Source organism: Mesoplodon bidens (genome assembly GCF_964165515.1).
Source record: "Mesoplodon bidens genome assembly, chromosome: 16".
Classification (NCBI taxonomy): domain Eukaryota; kingdom Metazoa; phylum Chordata; class Mammalia; order Artiodactyla; family Ziphiidae; genus Mesoplodon; species Mesoplodon bidens.
This window is the reverse complement of record NC_138173.1, coordinates 53703957-53726373: the sequence shown is the minus strand read 5'-3', so window position 1 is coordinate 53726373 and position 22417 is coordinate 53703957. Positions and strand designations below refer to the sequence as shown.

The following is a 22417-nucleotide window of genomic DNA, read 5'->3' as shown; positions in this document are numbered from 1 at the left end:
CTTTATAAGTGGTTGATCTTCTACCATTACTGTACATTTGCCTTTACCAATGAGATATTTTCCTTTTGTAATTTTTATATGTCTAGTTATGGTCTTCTTATTTTCCTTTAAAGAAGACTCTAACATTTCTTGTAAGGCCAGTTTAGTGGTGCTGAACTCTTTTAGCTTTTACTTGTCTATAAAAAACTTTATCTCTCTTTCAAATCTGAATGATAGCCTTGCCAGGTAGAGTATTCTTGGTTGTAGGTTTTTTCCCTTTATCACTTTGAATATACTGTGCCATTTCCTTTGGCCTGCAAATTTCTGCTGAAGAGTCAGCTTTTGTCTTATGGGAGTTCTCTTATATCTAATTAGTAGCTCTTCTCTTGATGCTTTTAAGATTCTCTCTTTATCTTTAATTTTTGCCATTTTAGTTATAATGTGTTCTGGTGTAGATTTCTTTGGGTTCATCTTGTTCGGGACTCTCATTATGTAATGGATGTTGATGTGGATGTCTGTTTCTTTTCCCAGATCAGTGAAGTTTCCGTCTATTATTTCTTCAAATATGGTCTTTGCACCTTCTTCTCTCTTTTCTCCTCCTGAGACCCCTATAATGCAAGTGTTATTCTGTTTGATGTTATCACAGTGGTCTCTTAAACTACCCTCATTTTTCAAATTCTTTTTTCTATTCGACTTGGGTGATTTTTACTACTCTGTATTCCAGTTCACTGATCTGTTCATCTGTATTATCTAATCTACTGTTGATTCCTTCTAGTTCTTTTTTTTTTTTTTTTTTTTAGTTAGTGTATTCTTCTGTTTGGTTCTTCTTTATATTTTCTAACTCTGTTAAACTTCTCATTGTGTCCATCCATTCTTCTCTTGAGTTTGGTGAGTATTTTTATGATCATTTCCTTGAACTCTCTATCAGGTAAATTGCTTATCTCCTCTTCCTTTAGTTCTTTTTTTTCTGAATTATTGTCTTGCTCCTTCATTTGGAACTTATTCCTCTGTCTCCGCATGTTTCCTAATTCTCTGCATTTATTTCTGTGTATTAGGTAGATCAGTTGTGTTTCCCAGTCTTGGAGAAGTGGCCTTATGTAAGAGATATTCTGTGGGGCCCAGAAGCACACTTCCCTGTGGTCACTAGAGCTATATGCTTACGGGTTCCCTTTATGTGAGCTGCATGAGCCCTTCTGTTATGGCAGAGCTAATGTGGACATGCTGGTAGGCTGAACTGGCCCCTGACTGCTGGCCCACTGGTGGGTGGGGCTGGATCCTGGTGCTGCTGGTTGTGTAGCCTGAGGGGTCCTGGGACTGGTGCCGTCAAGCTGGTGGGTGGGCAGAGTCTTGATGTGGCTAGTTACAGGGACTGGGGGAGCCAGGGCTGGTGCTGGCCTGCTGGTGGGTGGGGCTGGGTCTAAGTGTGGCTTGATGTGGGGTCTAGGGGCTCCTAAGGCTGGTGCTGGTGCTAATAGGCTAGAGGGAGGAGTTCCAAATGGTATTCACCAGCACCAGTACCCTTGTGATAGAATGAACTCCCCAAAATGTCAGCCATCAGTTTTTATGTCCCTGTGGCGAGTCCCACTTTCCTTCTCCAGGATGTTCTCCAAGATTAGCAAGTGGGTCTGACCCTGGGTCTGACCCAGGCTCCTTTCAAATGACTGTCTTTGTGCTTGGACTCAGAGAGTGAGATTTTGTACATACCCTTCAAGTGCAGAGTCTCTGTTTCCTACAGCCCTCTGACTCTCCTTTATACAAGCCCCACTAGCTTTCAAAGCCAAACATTCTGGGATTTCATCTTCCAACTGAAGGACCCCAGGCTGGAGAGCCTAAGATGGGGCTTGGACCCTTCACTACTTGGGGAGAACCTTTGCAGTTGCAGTTATCTTCCCATTTCTGGGTTGCATACCTAGTGTTGTAGATCTTGACTATACCACGTGCCCACCCTTCCTACCTGTCTCTCATAGTTCCTACTTTATGTTGTTAGTTGTGGAAAATCTTTTCTGCTAGCCTGCAGGTCGTTGTCATCAATAGTTGCTCTGTAAATAGTTGTAATTTTGGTGTTCCTGAGGAAGGAGGTAAGCTAAGGGTCTTCCTACTCAGCCATCTTGGCCACACCTCTTCTCAGCAACTTTCAAGTGTACAATACTACTGTATAGTATTAACTATAGTCATCAGGCTGTACATTAGATCCTCAGAGCTTATTCATCTTATAACTGAAAATTTGTACTCAATGTTTATTCTAAATCTACATCAGAAGGAAAAATAAAACAGAACCTTGATATTTGTAATATATAGTAGTTTTGCCTTTCTGATTGGTTGGTATAGACAGGTTAGAATTTAATGAATGTAAAAAGTAGAAATCCCTCTAAAATTCTTTAAGATTTATTTTAGCATCATAAGCTATTCACCTATAAATATTCACTTAGATTAAATAGTTCATCACTGACATTCTTTCTAGGTTAACATTCCAGACATAATGTGACTCTCCCCTCCTAAGATGTTGAGTAGATACTGAGCTTTACATTACCAATATGCTTACAAGTAAGAAATTATTTCCTCTAATTATGTATTCATGAACATTGAGAATGCAAATAAACTATACAACCAAAGAGATATTGAGACTATGAAATCTATTGAGAGGAAGGCAACACAATAAAACATTAGCAACAAAAACCAGCCCTACTGTCATTAATTGTGGTTATATAGCAAATTTTTGTATGGTTTTTAGGAATTTAGCATTTGGATTCAGATAGAGAGTGTTTAATCTCATGCCCACTAGATAACATGAGATCAGGAGGAGCCTTAGCAAGTAAGAAACAGATATTTCAAGCGCTTATCAACTTTGCCAAGGGAAAAGCTTATATCATTACCTTAAGTATTTCATCATATCCCATTTTGTGGTTAATGTTACTTCCTCAAAGTAAATATATAAAATATACACATATAGACAGCTCCAGATATATTGTGCCTCAGGTTTTTTTTCATGAGGCTTCTTTTGTTTATCTCCAGTAACCCTCATTCTGCTCCTTGGCATACCAAATCCCTTAGTTTGGTGTCTCAGTCAAGACTCTGTTGCCTGAATGTGTCATTCATTTAGTAAACACTTATTAACTGCCTACAGGTACAATCAGAAATACTGTGATAATCGTCCTCAGGAGCTTACAGTATACTGAGGGGAAACAAGGCAGTAGAAGAGAGTAAGATAATAATTTGTAATAAATTACCTTATAGAGATCTTTTAAAAAATTGGAAAATGAGAGGAGCACTCTGTTCAGGGTGGAGTGGGATTAGAGCTATCAGGGAAATCTTCCCAGAAGATTGCCAACTTAAATCCTAAAGTAAGAGTAGGGATTAGATAAATGATAGGGGAAAGACCCAGAAAGAAGAACATATAATTTGATTTGAGTTAACAAGATTTTTATTTATTTCTTGAGTGTCCAAACACTCTATTAAACAGCTTTACTATGGTAGCTTCCCACTGTAATGGAAGCTGAAGTTTATGCTTTATTTCCATACTTCTCTTTCACCAAAATTCATTGGTAAGTATAGAATAAAAAGAAGCAAACGAATGAGAAAAAAATCAAAGAGATTAGGTAGAACAAAAGATATCCCTCTAAGTCAGTGGCTTTTAATGGAAGAGAGCAAAATTTTGCCACCCAGGGTACATTTGGCAACATCCCAGGGGACAATTTTTGACTATCACAAGTTTGGGATGAATGCTAATGGCATCTAGTGGGTAGAAAACAGGGATACTGCTAAACATAGTGCAATGCCAGGACAGCCCCTGCAAAAAAATAAATGATTATCTAATCGAAAATGTCAATAATGTAGAGGCTGCTCTAGAACACTAATTTTTTTGTGTGTCTGGGTTACAATACCTTGTAGCAATTTTTTTTTATTTTTAGGTTTCTAACTATAACCTTGGAAAGGAATCTTTAACAGTTTTGGCTAGAAAGATGCTTATACTGCAGTGCATGGACTTCTGTGGCATGTTATTACCTTATCAACTTCACCCTGTTCCGAGTCCCCAAGATTTGCCAGCTAAGAAATTAATCCTCAAATTTATTCTAAGGTTGGTTATATGTGGGGGTATTGACCTTCTATACTAAGTACGTGTGCTCCATTTCTTTCTCTTTCCCTCCCTCCCTGTCTCTTTCCCTCTGTCTCTCTGTCTCTCTCTCTCTCTTACACATACGCATACACACACATTGGTGGGAAGTTGGCAAAATATTAATTTAAAATGACATTGAAGGAAGAGACTAAAGAGACATAATTAAATGTAATGTGGTATCTTGGATTAGATCCTGGAACAAAAAAAGAACATTAGTTAAAAAAAAAAATGATGAAACGCAAAAAAGTCTGGAGTTTAGTTAATCATAATATACCAATGATACTTTCTTAGTTTTGATAAATAAGTTATGGTTATGCAATATATTAACATTAGAAGGAACTGGGTAAAATGTACATGGGGAGTTTCTGTATGATTTCTACATCTCTTCTGTGAATCTAAAATTATTCCAAAATAAAAATTGTATTTATAATAAATGACATTGAAGAGGAGAATAAAATAAATAAATTGATAAGGGATTTTCATTGTGAAAGCAGTTTTTAAATAACGTTTTTCAATTAGAACCATTAAAAGTTTGTTGCAATCTTTTAATTGAAATAGTTTGCAATTATGTTTTCAAACTGTTTCATTGAAATGTTTTACTTTTGTATAAAAATTAATATGTGGCTCAGTCATTATAAGTCGGGGTGCAGAAATAGCTTATGGGTTTTTTTTGCTATTATATGTCGATATATTTTAAAGAATTTGACAACATTTGAAAAAATGAAGATTTCACATAAACTTCCCTTGAAAAGTTAGAACTAGCAATCTTGGCCTAAGTTCAGATGTGTCTAAACATTTTTCAGTAGAGGTCTCCTCCTTTATTAAGGTCATTGCTTTCCAGATGGCTACATACACCCTTCTTTTTATACACCACCCCCAACCCAGTTACCAGGTGATCAACTACATGCCTTTGAGCATGTGATATCTAATTTTGACATTTATATTTCACTCCTCGAAATGAAATAAGTATGGGCTTTTTGTATTTTTACTAATTTAAATTTTTTGAGAGAATTAAGCTGTCAACACATCAGGCTGTAGAAATTATTTCCTAGAGTTCCACTTATGAGACCTTTAACCTGTTTCTGGGGCTCAAAATTTTAAAGTTTCATCCAACTTGTTTCAGTATAGCAGACAAAGGATAGATTAATTTTCCTTTTCTCTCCAATGTCTACATAATTTAGGACCAATTTATCGGTCCTCTTTTTTTTTTCTAATGGTAGCTTTATGCCAAGGCTTCTGTACTTTATATATATACAAAATATTTTTAAATATAATTTTAGAACTTTGGCTTGGATTAATATAATAATGCCATCCTACCTGCCAATTTCCTAAGAATAGGAATGAGTTGTGTAAACACAACAAGTGATCTTGGCAGTTGACATTCTATAGAATCTTATATTTTGTTCCTTGAAATAATTAATAATAATTTTAAAAATATAAGTCTTTTGCATAGAGAAATATAGTCTCCTGTATATCATTGTTTCTCATATCCTGGGATTCACTGACTCAGTTCCCAGTAGTCTCCTAGTCCTTTCTCTCTCTCTCTCTCTTTTTTTTTTTTTTTTTTACTTCCTTTATAAAGATCTTGGATACCACTTTAGAGGAATATTCTACTTTTTGTTGAGCAGTAAAAAGCTTCTCATGAAACCCCATTATTTTGGGAAATGGTTGCCTGTTACATGGTTTTCATACAACCAGGGATTTGTTAAGCCTATTGGTATGAATAAAAAGAATGAGGGGCAAAAGATAGTAAGACTAAAACAAAGTGGTTTAAAAAGAAGGTTTTTTTAAATTTATTTTTTGGCTGCGTTGGGTCTTCCTTGCTGTTTAGGCTTTCTCTAATTGTGGAGAACGGAGGGCTACTCTTCATTGTGGTGTGCAGGCTTCTCATTGCAGTGGCTTCTCTTGTTGTAGAGCACGGGCTCTAGGCACACGGGCTTCAGTAGTTGTGGCGCATGGGCTTAGTTGCTCTGCAGCATGTGGGATCTTCCCGGACCAGGGCTCAAAACAGCGTGCCCTGCATTGGGAGGCAGATTCTTAACCACTGAGCCACCAGGGAAGTCCTGCTCCTTTAAAAATTGCTTAGCAGCATCACAAAGAGCTAAAATCTAGCCAAAGTAACTCCTAACAATTCATAAAAGCATATTCTTAGGATTCAAAGAAAATATTAGAACTTGGTTTGGTTGTAGGATATATTTGGAAGAAATAAATTATTTAATTTTTTAAAACTATACTATATAATCCAGATTTTTTTACATGTTTTGTCCTTCTTTGCCATGCCTTAAGCCATCTTGTATTAATGAGTCTTTTAAGGGAAAGCACTTCATGATCTGACTCCTCTTGCTGTAGTAAGTCTCCCAAATATATACTCTCAAGGGCACCCTGTACTTCTCCTTTGTAGCATTTTTTAAGATTATTTAGTTAATCTTATAGTTGACGTTTCATGTTTGTCTCTATCCTGATAATGTGAGGTGTGTGGGGAGGCAGGGCCTGGTTTATGACTATATGATCACCAATTCTCATCCTGTTGAGTGATTCATAGTTCTTTTATAAATAGTATTTGTTGTGTGAATGACTGAGTAAATTAATGAGTGAATAAATAAATATGTTGTGACCCTTCATTAAAACTAAATAGAGCAATATAAAAAACCAAAACAAAACAACAACAAAAAACTTAAGTATATGGGGGAAAATAGTACATGACTTGACTTTTTCATTCTTGTCTCCAGGTATCTAGTTTTTACTTTCTTAAATTTATTCTGCATGTGGCACCTGGACTGATCACACTAAAAATATAGACACAGTTAAGTAAAATGATGTTCTACACCTGCAAACTATCCCTTTAGTTTTGACCAAATATGAATAATCCAGCAACTGCCATAGACTATCATCTATGGCCTTCCTTGAATAGACATTTACCTCTCCGTCTCCATCTAAAGAATCTCCCAAGCTCCAAACAATCTTAGATTTTCTGTGAATTACATAGTTTTCTTATACACAACATGTTACTTAGTGCCCCTTTTCCCTCAGCCTGGAAGCCTATCCTGAATTTCTGTTCTAAGTTCCTGTGTCGTAACTTTTCAAGATTCAACTCTGACATTATCTCAAGGATGCCTTCTTTAAACTCCCAGGTTGCAAAAATGTCCACTTTTTATGCTCCTATAACACCTGCTTACCTTTATCTAGCACTTATTACACATTATTAAAATAACCTCTTTGTATCTAACTCCTCCTTAAGACTTCAAATCCATTAAAGAAAGGATCCTATCTTATTCATTTCTGCATGGAAACATTCTAAGTCAATGTTTTGTGTTGAATAAATATCCTAATAAAATAATTATAACAAATCATCATCAAATATTCATTTGACCTTTCACTAGGTTGAAAGATTGTCAAAAATTACAAGTGGTATCCAATTTCCCTGAGGCAATTCTTTGATGAATTGCCTCTTTTTCTTGCAGTTTAATTGAAGTGTTTAAATTGTAAATTTTGGCCTTTTTTATTTCTTATATTTAGGTATATTTTACTTTATTTAATTATTCATCAATTAAAATTTCATAAAAGTGTTTTGAGCATTTACTATGTGTTATACACTAAACCAACTTTATGTCACTTAGAGATAAAAGAAATAGTTGCTGACATAAAGGAACATAATTGCTTGTAGGTAAACAAAAAGATAGAGTGTTAAAACTCTAATATAAATAAGGATATGGGAGAATGAATTTTAGCTAGCAGGTTAAGAGCTAAAAAAGAATATTTGAGATGAAGAAAATAGCATGTGAAAAGCTATGGAAGTAACTTAGAACATGATGCATTTTAAAATTACAAATCACCAAATGAAGCTCCCTGCCTTTTTAGATGTAGATCAGATAGTCTTAACTCTGATTTCAAAGGAGGTCTAAACGTTTCTCCAAAGAAGACATACAGACGGCCAAGAGGCATATGAAAAGATGCTTAACGTCTCTAATTATTAGAGAAATGCAAATCAAAATTACAATGAGATATCACCTCACACCAGTCAGAACGGCCGTCATCAAAAAGTCTACAAACAATAAATGCTGGACAGGGTGCACAGAACAGGGAACCCTCTTACACTGTTGGTGGGAATGTGAATTGGTACAGCCACTATGGAGAACAGTATGGAGGTTCCTTAGCAAACTAAAAATAGAGCTACCATATGATCCTGCAATCCCATTCCTGGGCATATATCCAGAGAAAAACGTGGTTTGAAAGAATACATGCACCCCAATGTTCATCATAACACTGTTTACAATAGCAAGACATGGAAGCAACCTAAATGTCCATAGGCTGATGAATGGATAAAGAAGATGTGGTATATATATACAATGGAATATTACTCAGCCATTAAAAAGAATGAAATGATGCCATTTGCAGCAACATGGATGGACCTGGAGATTATCATACTGAGTGAAGTAAGTCAGGCAGAGAAAGACAAATATCCTATGATATCACTTATATGTGGAATCTAAAAAATATTATACAAATGAACTTATATACAAAACAGAAACAGACTCACAGACTGAGGGAACGAACTTATGGTTACCAGGGGAAGGGTTGAGGAGTGATAGTTGGGAGTTTGGGATTGACACGTACACACTGCTATATTTAAAATAGATAACCAACAAGGACCTACTATATAGCACAGGAAATGCTGCTCAATATTCTGTAATAAACTAAATGGGAAAAGAATTTGAAAAATAATACATACTTTTATATATATAACTGAATCACTTTGCTGTACACCTGAAACTAACACAACATTGTTAATCAATGATACTCCAATAAAAAATAAAAATTAAAAAAATAAAGGAGGTCTAAACTCTTCTAAAAGATTTTAGTGAATTTCTTGCTCATAACTGGAAACTTAATGTCTAATGGTTAATATTGTCTTTAAATTTTTGATTTCTGGATTATTTCTGTTCTACATAAATTCAAGTAGACATTGTCCCCAATTTTATCTAAACAAACAAAAACAATTTTTACATATGCAGGTGATAACTAGGTGAATACTTGCTTGATTAATCTTCTGGATAATTTAGGAAAAGGAGGGAAGTCTACATCACAAGTAGGCAAACAACTTGAAATTCAATATTACATACACTTATCTGTTAAATTCTTTTTCCAACCAGTTGCTGAAGTGTTTTTTCCTCTGACTTCTTCACTACACACCATCCTACTACTCACATCATCTTATTCCTTACTCTTCTACTTCCCATTTCTTTTCCACCCTCGTCCGCCACCAGATGGCCTTAAGAACACTATAGTTTCTATGTATGTTGTGCATGATAATTCATCTCATTCTATCCTACCACTTGATTTGTTTCTCTTACTAACAAACCTAGATTAAGTTTGATTTTCTTTTATTTTCATCATAAAGCATGATAAAACATTAATTCATGTAAATCATTTATATTACTGACTTGATGCTATATGTGCTCTCATCCTAATACCAATGGGATGTTTCAGTGAAACAAAGCACTAGGAGAGGCTGTATTATATGTAAACATGACCTTCATGACTAGATTAAATTACTCACAACTAAGAACTAGGAAAAGAAAAAAAAATTGCTTACTTTTTCTGCATTGGAAATCTATATGTTTATTTCTCATTTTTAATAGGAATTGCATTTGCTGGGTTTTAATCAAGTTTATCTGATCCTATGCAGTCTGCCCCTTGCTAATTTGAATTCTGTCCCTTTCATAGCATGTCCTCTGTTTTCCAGTTCCCTGCTTTGGGTTCATTTCATTATTCCACATTTATATGCGTCCTTTCAGCGAAGACATGGATTAGACTTTCATTCTTATGCAGATGACACTAAGATGTATTTGAAGATTAGTCCTAATTGTTACTCTACTTCTGACATTTTATCAGCTTCTCATGAAGACATAGAGACTAAGATGTCCAATTAAATGTTATTAAACTCAACTACTTTCTGATAGTTCCAGACACTGATTTAAATAGGTTTTATCATTCACTTTCAGATTCGTGTGTGTATGTATGAGTGTGTGTGTGTGTGTGTGTTTCATGACCAACAGTTAACAATATGAGAATTCTAATTGATTTGAAGAACTGTTTCTATACCTGTTTGTCTGAAGTTTAATAACAGGTCTTAGTTTAATAATTCAACATTTTTTCAGGTAGTTGAAATTATATACTATATTAAATAATTATTAACAAGTAAAATAAGAACAAAATGAAATTCTGACATATTGAAAGCATTATAACCATATTTCAAGGCATTATTTAAATCTACTTTTCTGGGTTTAAGATTGTTATAGAGGAAACTCCAATGTAGAATTTCACTTCATAATGAAAATAACTCTATGTGAAACTTTCCAAACTATTAGCAGTTTCCTCCCCAGAAAAAAAAATGCAAGAGAAAGATAAACTGTTTTTGAACGTAGTCCTTCAAGACATATGCCAAATATCATGCAGAAAGAGTAAAATTTTGACACTTAAGTCATATATCTGTACCTTATTTAATGCAGTTTATTTTCTGTGTGAAAACCCCACAATTCCTATTTATGTCCATTAAGAAAGCAGACACTAGTTCTGGTGGTATTCTTCTCATCTGTCCTGTTTTCCTTTGTCCACTTTAATAATAAATTTCTACCAAGCCGTATTCATTGTTTACAGCAAATCTTTTCTAATCCCAGTTAAAAATTAATTCCCCAAGCCTTTTCATTTTCAAAGCATTTTTTCTTCATTAGGTTGCTAATAACTTCATTAAAATTTTTACTTTAATTTATAAAATATTTTTCACAACTTTAAATATATTTATTTTCTGTTTGAACTAATATAGCTTTTGCATTTCCTATAACTTGTCTTAGAAATTTTTAAATTTCTTGAGCCATTTTATTTTCTCAGTCATTTTTTATCAGTAGATTATTTTATATTCAATGCATATACATCTGCCAACATGAGGTGTTTTTTTTTTTCTTAGAATGTCCCTAAAGCATTTCCATTCAACCATCTCTAATAGTAATGATCACATATTAATTTTAAAAGATGTCTCAAAAAGTGTTACATGGAAATGAATACTGTGTTATTGTTGTACAAGTTCACCCTCAATTTTTTTATAATGTTTGTTCTTTATAAGGAATCTATAAGAGCCATAGGAGAAAGACTCCCAAATTACTAGATAAGGGGGGGGGCAAAACATAGAAATAAAACAATTATTTTTCTATGTCACTTCATATGAGTAGTCTTTCCTGATCTGTTATCTACTTCCATAGCCTTTCTTGATCTATTACTTCCATAGCATCTCTTAAATCCAACTTTATCTACTAGTTTAGTATTTCTCTTCTCTTCTACACTGTAAACTCCATGAGGGCGGAGACCTTGACTGTCTTCTTTACCTTTCAGTGTATAGCACAGTGTGTCAAATAGAATAATGCACTCATTTAATGTTTTTGGAATACATGAATTTGCAGAATAAGTATTGTACAGCATTTAACTTCCACAAATACATTAAAATATATCATCTAAAATTAGTATGTAGAATTTATCAGAAAAATTACATTGAAATGTGAAAGTTAATTTTTATTTTCAGTGAACAATTTTATGATTACATTCACTGAACAAAAGTTCTTAACTGTTAGATCATATTTGTTTCTAGATCTGGAACATATTTGATCAGTAAATAATAAAAATATCAAGTTTGCTTTGTGGCATTAATAATGCATTGCTATAATATCAGTTTAAATTTTATGTTTATATCAGCTTATAATATAAGCTTAATATCAGTTTATATCATAGACATATAAAGCTTTAGGTGCTAGATTCTTACTGAAGTTTACAAAACTATAATAAGTCTGATTCCCTCAAACAACCACCATCGAATATTTCTTATTTATAACATATAATTTGCTTACTCCACTATCTTGGAATCCAAAATAAATTTACATTTTTTAAGTTATTATTAAATGACTGGACATACTATCACCACTCTCTTTTTCCTCTCCTGGGTCTTAGTCCCAGGAGACAGTCTTTTGGAGAGAAAATAAATAATTAAAATCAATCCATCAAAACCCCCACTTTCTGCTTTAATCAAATGTCATAATAAAAACACATGCTATCAACCTTGTTGCAAAGTATAGATAGTAAGGTTAAAGTTCAATTACCACTGGTGGTGTTTGGGCAAAGACAGATTAGAAAGAAATTGTGCGTAACGCTTGCCATAGTTTACCTCTATGAGATCAGTGATAGCTCCCTTTCATGTCTGGGAGGTAACCATACCATGTCTCTCCATGTTCAAATCCCATTGAATACTAGAAGTTGTCCATCATTAATTACCAACACTTACTCAGGTTTAGTTATTTTATGTTTTTCCCTAGCAATATTTATTGTCATACCTAGCAGGGCCCTATCAGAAACCCTAACACAAATAAGTTTTTGTTGGTACATGTCCCATAGTCTAAGCCATTCTGATTTGGTGACGCTCACAAAGTTTGGGCTATTCATACTTATTCATTGTTATATACATTGATTGTCATACCTTATTAGAACGTCTAATTTTCCAAGTTACAAGTTAGAGTTTCTAGGAGCAATAGAAACTCTACTAAGTTAAAATTAATGTCACCTGCTTTGTCTGTCACCTCTTGTGTAGCATAAGAAATATAGTTTATTCTGTGGCCAATATCAAGTTATTCTCAGAAATGATCTAATACTATGAGTCTCATCCCTGAATAATAAGTGATCACTGTGGATATTGAAAGATAGAAATGGAAATACTTCTGCTAGGGTAAGATCACAATGTTAATTCACAGGTGAAAGAAAAGGGAAATGTTACAAATACATAATATTTCAAATTGACTTTTTTTACTAAAAATCCATAATTTTCCATGTTTCATACATCATCAAACCGTTTTAATAACAATAAAGCAATGTGTCTGAGATTGGACAACAAAATACCTTCCAGGCTCTACTAATCTCATTGCACCTATTGGGAGAAACCATTAAGAGCACAGAGATAACTGCATAATATAGTGTAAAGTCATTGTATGCCTGTCAGAGAGAATGGGTGATATAGTGTAACTGTCTAAGTTTACAGGTAAAAGAATGAGATTCAGATCGTTTGGATTTGCTCAAGTGTGAACACAAAGTAAGTTGAAGATGCAGGGATAGTAAAGATACACAAACTACAAAGCTATTTGGGCTTCCTCCTAATGACTCCGTTAAAGACATAGGCTATCGTGCCCCTCATAACAAAGAATTGTTACTTGCTAGAAATCTTCCAACATACCTAAGACACAGCCTTAGGGCAGGAGACAATAGAGATTAATTGTTCACAGAGCTGTTAGTGAACCCTAGTTGGATGACAATATCCACAAAAGGGTGGTGGCCTAAATTGCCACTACATGCAAAGGAGGTGGGGGGAAGAAAGATAGAAACCAGAAACAAAATCAAATCTTTGTTGTGACTCTCATTATTTTAATCATGGTCTCATTCATTCATTCCTGTATTTAATGAGTATCTACTATGGACCACACTCTGTTCTAGGCACTGCAGACACCATGGTGAGCAAAACCTAGTCCTTGCTCTCATGTAGCTGTCATTCTAATAAGGAAAAGAGACAGTAAACAATGGTATATATATGTGTGTGTACATATGTATGCATGTGTATATACTGTGTGTAAATATGTATATCTCAGTGTATGTAGTGTATGAAGATGATACTTAAAAATCTAACGTTTAGATAGGTTAGTCATATAGATTAGTCAGAATAGACTATTTATTAAGAACTGTTTGAGGAGAAACCTATACAAAGTGAGAAAAAAAGCAAGTACTAACGTCTTAAAGTGGAAACATTCTCACTGTGTTTAAGGAATTGCAAGTAAGTGAGTGGAAGGAGCTTTAAGGAATTTTCAAATCTTGAGAATATGTTGGAACAGGATCACAATAGTCCCTCAATATTATTAAAAATTCATGAAGGTTCTGGAAGGAGAGAGTGAAAGAGACTTCAGGGTTCAGTAGACCCAGAGAACACTATAGACCGGACCCAGCTGGTATATTCCATGCAAAAAGGATATTTAACCTGAGAATTGTATCTTTCTTATTCAACCAAAAAATAAAATTTTTGCTTCTCTTACTTGAGTAGTTCAAACATTATATCCAGCATAAATCTAAATGCCTGGAGGTTACAGTTGAACCAAACCATATTTCATTGTATTTAACCTTTTTCTTAGGTGTTTCTCAAAGCATAGTTAACTCTATGTGCTTGACCTGAGGAAAAAATAGGACTGTGGTATATTGATAGAGAGGTTAAGGATGAATTTTTGTTTGTTTGTTTTCTGCTACTATACTTACATCATTTTCTTTTTTTTTTTTTTTTTTTTTTTTTTTTTGCGGTACGCGGGCCTCTCACTGTTGTGGCCTCTCCCGTTGTGGAGCAACAGGCTCCGGACGCGCAGGCTCAGCGGCCATGGCTCACGGGCTTAGTTGCTCCGTGGCATGTGGGATCTTCCCGGACCGGGGCACGAACCTGCGTCCCCTGCATCAGCAGGCAGACTCTCAACCACTGCGCCGCCAGGGAAGCCCTACATCATTTTCTTGAAAGGGCATAATCCTCTTAACAGTAGCTCACAGTGTCTCCTTATATATAGGCTCATTTTACTTCGAAAACAAGAGTAGAAAAGGATAAATTAGCTATTCTTCTCTACCTTTTTAAAAATATAGGTGGAACATGAATAAAACATACAGAATATTGTAAAACAACTATGTTAGAGGCACTAAGAGTTAAAATAATCATAGATATATAGACTATATTAAAAATTAGCTAATTTGTATCAATTCATTTTAAACTGCTGAAATCAGGATGTTAACATCTTTGTGACAACAAGCCTTCCCATCCAGAACACAACCTGTCTTTTCACTTACACAGGTTTGATTTCATTTCCTTCAGATTTTTTTTATGGTTCTCTTTATAGAAGTCTTATACCTTTCTTGCCAAATATGTTTTTCAAAATTACATATTTACTTTGTTGCTTGTGTGAATTGGATCTTTCCATTTGAATTGCCAATCAACATAGTATAAATTGTAGACAAATTATTAACTCTTGAGTTTAGGTAGGCAGATTGCATATTGTAAGTAAAAAAATGATAACTTTTTATTTTGTAATCCTTTCCAAATTTTTCCTATTTATTGCATTACCTAGAACTTCTGAGATAATGTTGAATGCTGTCACAGATTTTGAGCATCCATGTTTTGTTCTAATCTTTAATGGCAAAAGTTTTCACATAGTCTAATACTTCTTTTAATTTCATACATTTATTGTTACATTTAGAAAGTTTTCTCCTTTTTCTACTATTTCTGTGTCTCTAAAACTTAAATCAGGAATTTTTGCTTTATTTATCAAACATTTAATAAGCATCTACTGCAATCACATTTATCTTTCTCCTTTGTGTTATTAATGCTACATTGAAGAAGAAAATTTGTATCAAAATGATGTATGAGTTCAATATAATTCAATAAGACTACCAATCTTTTTTAAACTTCACAAACTGACATGCCAAAAGTTCATGGAAAAGTAGATATTCAAGAATGACAAAGAAAATAATGAAATTGAACAATGACGAGATTTGCAATGTCTATATTAAAAGTGATTAAACAGTATGGTATTTCAGAGAAATAATCATAGATAAGTGAATCAGTACACAAAATACCAGTTCAGATCCATGTATGGATTTCTGAGAGAAAATGGGGGTGGAGCATAACATAACAAAATACATATGGCATTTTAAATTGGTGGGGAATAAAACAGTTTACTATAAATGCTACTGGGAAAACAGATATCCATATAGTGGAAAGTATAATTATCTACCCTACTTCACACCATACAAAATTAATTTCCAGATAAATGAAAAGTTTAACTATAACATAAAATTTGAAAGTATGAGAATTAAACATTAGATGGTGTTTTCAACCTTTTCAACTTTTGAAAACCTAGATTTGAAGAAACCTTTCCTAACCAAGACATAAAACACAGCTACCCTAGAGGAAAATACTGATAGATTTACATGTACTTCTAAAAAAGTTTTCAGAGAAAATTAACTAAAAGCAAAGTTTACAAATTAAAAAAAAAAGACTGGGAAAATAATGACAACATGCATAAAAAATGGTTAATACTGATAATATGTAGGAAACTTCTGTAAAACTATGAGAAAAGGACAATTGAAACTAGAAAAAGTGTACATGAACAGAAAAATCAGAGCAAAAGAAATAGAAATAGCAGTAAAAACTTCTGCCGAACCATACTAATAATGTAGAGAATTGGAAATCAAAATGTTATTAACATATTTAATGTAACGACAAAAACACAAATAGATAACACTATTATTTTGGTGAGAATGTGGAGACCTATTCTTCTTTATACCATTTTTGAGAGTATACTGAAAAAAAGTGTGGAGTAATTTACACATATTTATCCGACTTTTAAATCCTCACATATCGTAGCTAAGTAAGCCTTTGAAGAATTCATTCTGCCATGATAGCACAGATATAAAGAACACGTATTAGCACAAGTATAAAGATATAGGTACCAAGATCTCCATTCCTGGATTATATTTTATAGCTGAAAAAATTAAAACAAACTTTCACTAGCATGTGCTGTATAACAAGCAACCACAAAATCTTAGTGGCTTACAAGATAATTTTTCCTTTCAGTTATATTGTATGTTGGTTGCTATGGGTCAACTGTTGCAAATCTGCTCAAATGGCTGGTCTTCTCATTCCCCAACCCAGGATTAAGGAAACCCCTAATTACCATGTGCTATTCTCATAGTTGATGGCTGTCAAAAATTTGTAATACATACATCAGCTACTGTTGTGACTGTGAAATCTATTAAATAAATCTACATATGCTGACCTAGAACAGTATTCATGATACATGAGGGGAAAATAAGTTTCAGAGGAATATGTATAGAATTAGCTCAGTTTCTTAAAACACTCCAACACACAAAAAGCCAAGAATTTTGTAAAAACATGTACACCTACAAAATGAAAATATTTACAGAAATACAACCTTACTTGTTAAGTGGTTACTCTTTGGTTTGGACAGAAGCAGTCAGGAAGACCAGCATATTTATGGGTGATTCTTACTTGTCATTTTATGAGTGCTTTTTTCTTTATTTTTATGTGAAAAGAAAGTCATTTTCAAAAAAGACAACTTCCCAGTCTGAAACATATTTTTAAGCATTCTTTATCAGCATGTAGAGAGCACATATTTTACAGTCAATTTAAGAGCTGTGCCAAAGAACTTGGATATTTGTTTTTTCAGTAAACATTTCTACATCATGAAGGCCAATGCACTAAGAGTTAATGAACAGAGGTGATAAACAAGGCCTGTCCACAAAGGACTGTAAGTGTTTGCACATTTTAGAACACAAAGCATGCCAGAGAATTACCAAGTAGTAAGAGCCACTCGAAGTAGTATGTCCAATTAGAAAGATGTTTCTACTAACTTCAAACCAATCATGTGATTGTTCTAAAATTCTTATTGCTATAAAGTTTGTAAATATTTTATGCTGCATTCTTTATCACATCACTAGCACTTAAACACCTTTATGGATATGCCGTTCAAATGATGTGCTGTGAGGACTACAATCCATTACAGAACCCTGAGTGGAAGAATTGGGAACACTTCCTATAGAAAGAAGTGGCACATTGGTTTAACTTTGTTTAAATGAATAGATTTTCCTCAGGCAAATGTAAGAAGGAATAACATCTTAGCCTGGGAGAACAACATGGAAAAAGTGGAAAACTATAAAAGGTATATATATTCAAAGAAAAAAAAATTTTTTTCTGGCAGAAGTTGAGTGTATGACAGTATAAGATGGCAGGAAGTTGTATTGGAAAATAAACCTATATCCTTACAGGAATGATTTTATATTCTATTTTAGGCAGTTGATAATTGATCCTATAGGAAACAGATCAAGTTTTTATGCAATTAAGTGAAATAATCAAATTTGTATTTAGAAAGGTAAGAGTAGTAGCACTAAGGAGGATGGAACAGAGAGTGAAAATGGAGTATAGGAAAGGAGTTAAGTAGCTATATCTAGTCTAGGAAAAAGATGATTATGAAGCACTGGGTATTGGGAAGAGAAGAAAAAGACGGATAATAAGATGTTTCAGAAGTGGAATACATAGGTCTTGAGGAGTGCATATGTATGCATGGGAAGGAGGTGGGAGGGGTTAGTTAAAGTTTTCATTAAACACTTTAAAATATTTCATGGAATGTCCAGTAGACAGAGAAAAAATTTACTCTAGAAATCAAGAGAGATGACAAAATTAGTGATGTAGATTTGAGAGCTGTCAACACAAATGATCATTGTTGCCGTAAAATTGAATTGGAATAACTATTCAGAGAGAGCATTGAACAAAGAGAAAATAGACTGTGAAATAAATTTAATATTATGCTACTTAAGGGTCAGATGGGAAAAAAATAGAACCAGAACACAGGGTATGGAGCATAACTATTCAAAGCAAATAGGCCTAGAATCAAGAGATTCAGGACTATGTAAGGGAAAACTGAGAATTTCAAAGTTGATCAGTACTTTCCATTATTGCTGAGAGATTAAGTATGTAGAAAAAAAATGAAGAGATACTATTAGATTTAGGAGATCATTTCTGGCATTGTGACAGCAATTTCAACACTGAAACAAGAGAACTTAGGCTGAAATACTTTCAAAAGTGAATGGGGGAGAAAAAAATGGAGTAGTGAACATGGAAGACTTACGAGAAGTTGCAATATAATGATCTCACTTATATGTGGAATCTAAAAAAGACAAACTCATAGAAACAGAATAGTAATTCTCAAAAGTGAGTCTGGAGGTGCTAGGTTAAAGGGAACAAATTTCCAGTTATAAGATGAATAACTTCTGAAGATATAATGTACAGTATGGTGAATATAATTAATAATGCTGTACCACATACTTGAAGGTTACTAAGAGAGTAGATCTTAAACATTTCTCACTACACACACACATGCACAAGTGGTGATTATGTGAGGTGATGGAGGTGTTAATTAAATCATCATGTTGTTCACCTTAAACTTACACAATGTTATATGCCAACTATATCTCAATAAAGCTGTAAAAAAGAAACCAAATGTTAAATATTCAGAAATTTTGTGAGGCCTTGACAAAGCTTTGGTAGCCTAAAATCAGCCAAGGTATTTATACTATGGAAATTGGAAATTTTAAAAAAAAGTGAACAGGAGAGAAGAAAATGGAGTAATGAACATGGAAGACTTACAAGAAGTGGGGTAGTAAATGAAAAAGGGAAGGTTGGTAATTGATGCTGAAGGAAGAAAAATACCGTTTGTTAATTTTTCCTTATTATAAAATAACAGTTTTATTGTTTAAAATATAGAAGTCAGACACAAACAAGAGAAAATTAAAAGTAACCAATAAATCACCACAAAGTTGTCTAGAATATATTCATGCTAAAATATGAGCTAAAGGAAAAAAAAACTAGCTAAAAAACACTAACATACTAGAGAGACACACATTTCATGATAAAAAGATATGACTTGAAGTTGGAAGACCTGAGCTCGAATCTTGACTATGCTATATACTAGCTGAGTGATCTTGGACAAGTCAAACAAACTTTTGAGACCTCCATAAACTGATCTTTAAAGTGATTATATGTAAAGTTTTATGTGCATATGAAAATCTATATTAAACTGTACATGACTTAAAAATACAATGAATTATTATTGATGGATTGGAAAAAAATGACTTAGGCAGGATTTTAATGGAATGGGGCAAAAAAAATGCATATCAAAAGTAATGCCACCAAGAAACTTTTGTGGTGCTCAAGAAGGAAGTCAAGTCATATACAGTGTGGTCAGAAACTCTTTTGATAATTAGAAGAGAGAAGGGCTAGAAAACTGAGGAAAAATTGTAACATGACTTTTGTGGGAATTTCTTAAAATTACTTCAGTGTAGCTCTTTTTGTAATCTGAATGGCCCAATTCACTGTTATAAGAACAGAAAAAGTAGTTTTAATATTGATGTTTCAATTATGAGTTTTATGCTATTATGCTATTATGAGTCCTAGTGTTCTTAATAAATAGAAAGGAAAACACTATTTAAATTGCTAATCAATCCAAAGATTTGCTTCTTCCTCTTTGTAGAATTTTGTTAACACAATATTGAATAAATATAACCTCTCACTAATTAAACTAACCTATTTACAGTCAGAGGACAATTTATCATGCTTCACACTTTTATTCATAACTAGTTTTCGATTAATGTTTAAAATATGAGCTTGTGAACTTCAGAGTGTAAAAAACACTCTCATTTCGATGTCACATTAGAATGTCATAATATATATTTCAATGTGGTTATTATCATGAAATTTTGAATTTAAAGTCTATTTGCAAGTTATTTTATTGCTATGATTTTGCATGTGGCACGTTCACCTTTTAAAATGCAATTTCTCTTTTAGTGAAGACATGTGGCTCTAATCTTCAAGGACCAAGTGGAACCTTTACGTCTCCCAACTTTCCATTCCAGTATGACAGCAATGCACAGTGTGTCTGGGTCATCACAGCGGTGAACACCAATAAGGTAAATGAAAACCATGTCTGATGAAAAAGCACAACCATAAAGACAAAGACATCATGAGGGAGTGCAGTGAAGAAAAATTCATACCTAACGTATGATTTCTGAAATATTTCCTACTTATCCGTTATACAAAACATAAACTTATATGAGAAATATGGAAAAAATGTTAAATACTGCAGTTCTATCCCAACTAACATATAAACGACAACACATTAAAATTATAAATTAATGTTTTCTGAGACATGCTTTTGAAGGTTGTAAGTATACTTATTTTTTTTAAAGAGGCCATAAATAATGGCTTTTCACTTCGTATCTTTCTGCTTGACATATCATTCAGGTATATCATGTTTTTATACATAGCTGCCTTTCCTTTCAATGTTTCTCTATTGCCACAGATCACATAGCTTTTCTTTATTATAAAAAGTTATTAATGTGCTCTCCACTAATAGAGGATTCATATTATGGGTACTTCTAAAGGTTGGGTTATCTTTCTATTTGACTAAAAATTAATAATACATCTAAATATGTATATGCCATGGTACTTCAAACAAAATTATAATGCTGAATGAACGAAAGAGCAGCTGAAAAATAAGCAAGTTTTCTGTTTCTGTTCTCTCTATCCTGCTTCTCCTTACAAGAATGTATAGTGAGGACCTAAATAGGAAGAGTCAGAATTCCTCTCAGAATATATGATATCTTATCTGAGTTAGATTAAGGAAAGGTTGGTGGTAGAGTCCATAAAACTGGGTCAGATTTGTAGTTCAAATACTGATTTAGACTTTACCAACTAACAATTTTGATCAAGCTATTTAACCTCTCTGAAATTCAGTTTCTTTATCTATAAAATGTATGTAATAAGAGCATGTATTTCAAAGTTATGAGAAGTAAGTGAAGTAATGCATACAGAGTACTTAGCAGAGTTAATAAGTACTTAAAAACATTAACTCATCATTAGATACAAAGTATACTATTTTCCAGACTGTTTGGGGTTTTATGTTCATAAAACAATCATAAGAGTAGCAGGGTTGTTTTAAAAATCAACTCAGTGGTCAATTACACTTGCCGTATAGGAGAGCCCTGATTTACAACTCATAAGAACTAGGTCAGAAGCCTACGCTCCCCTAAACTATCTGTATAAACCTTGGGAAAATTACTAAATCTAACTCTTCACCTTCATAAAGGAAATCATTTTACTTAACCAACCCATTTTACTTACCCAACCCAAAGGAAATCATTTTACTCACCCAACCCGAATTTACTTACTCAATTCAGCAAATGTTTATTTATCAAATACCTTCTCTGTGCAAATTATGGGTTGTTAAGGAAAAAAAATCATGAACTACTTGAGAAAAAATAAACTCACATTTATTGAACATTTAGCAACATGCCGGGTACCATTCGCCACACTTTTCATGAATTATTTAATTTTAAGACTTCCCTTAATAGATAAATAATTTTATGTCTGCATTTAATAAAGAAGATAAATAACGTGTCCAAGATCACATAGGTAGCAAAAGTCTGTACTTTATAAGATGTGTGTTATTTACAATGACGTATCTCACACTAAGACATAAGTATCTTATACTAAGATGAGCATGAAGCAAATTCATTGTAAAGTGTGGGAGAAATATATTGTATTAATCTTGTATTGAGATAGAAATCTTTTTTGTGTCATAGCAGTTACCTATAATTGTCAGCAAAATGTGGTAATTATCTCCTGCTCTATAAGATGTT

At 33.4% G+C, this 22417-nt stretch overlaps 1 protein-coding gene across 3 annotated transcripts in view; it reads left to right on the top strand.

Annotated features, from left to right (window-relative positions):
• Positions 1 to 22417, top strand: part of CSMD3 (CUB and Sushi multiple domains 3) — a gene marked incomplete at both ends in the record, with an annotated part of 1095706 nt that overhangs the window by 477240 nt on the left and 596049 nt on the right. For all 3 annotated transcript variants that reach the window (XM_081258479.1, XM_081258478.1, XM_081258477.1), the window contains one exon: positions 20565 to 20686. In XM_081258479.1, coding sequence (XP_081114605.1) covers positions 20565 to 20686 — 122 coding nt within the window. The remainder of the gene's footprint in view (positions 1 to 20564; positions 20687 to 22417) is intronic.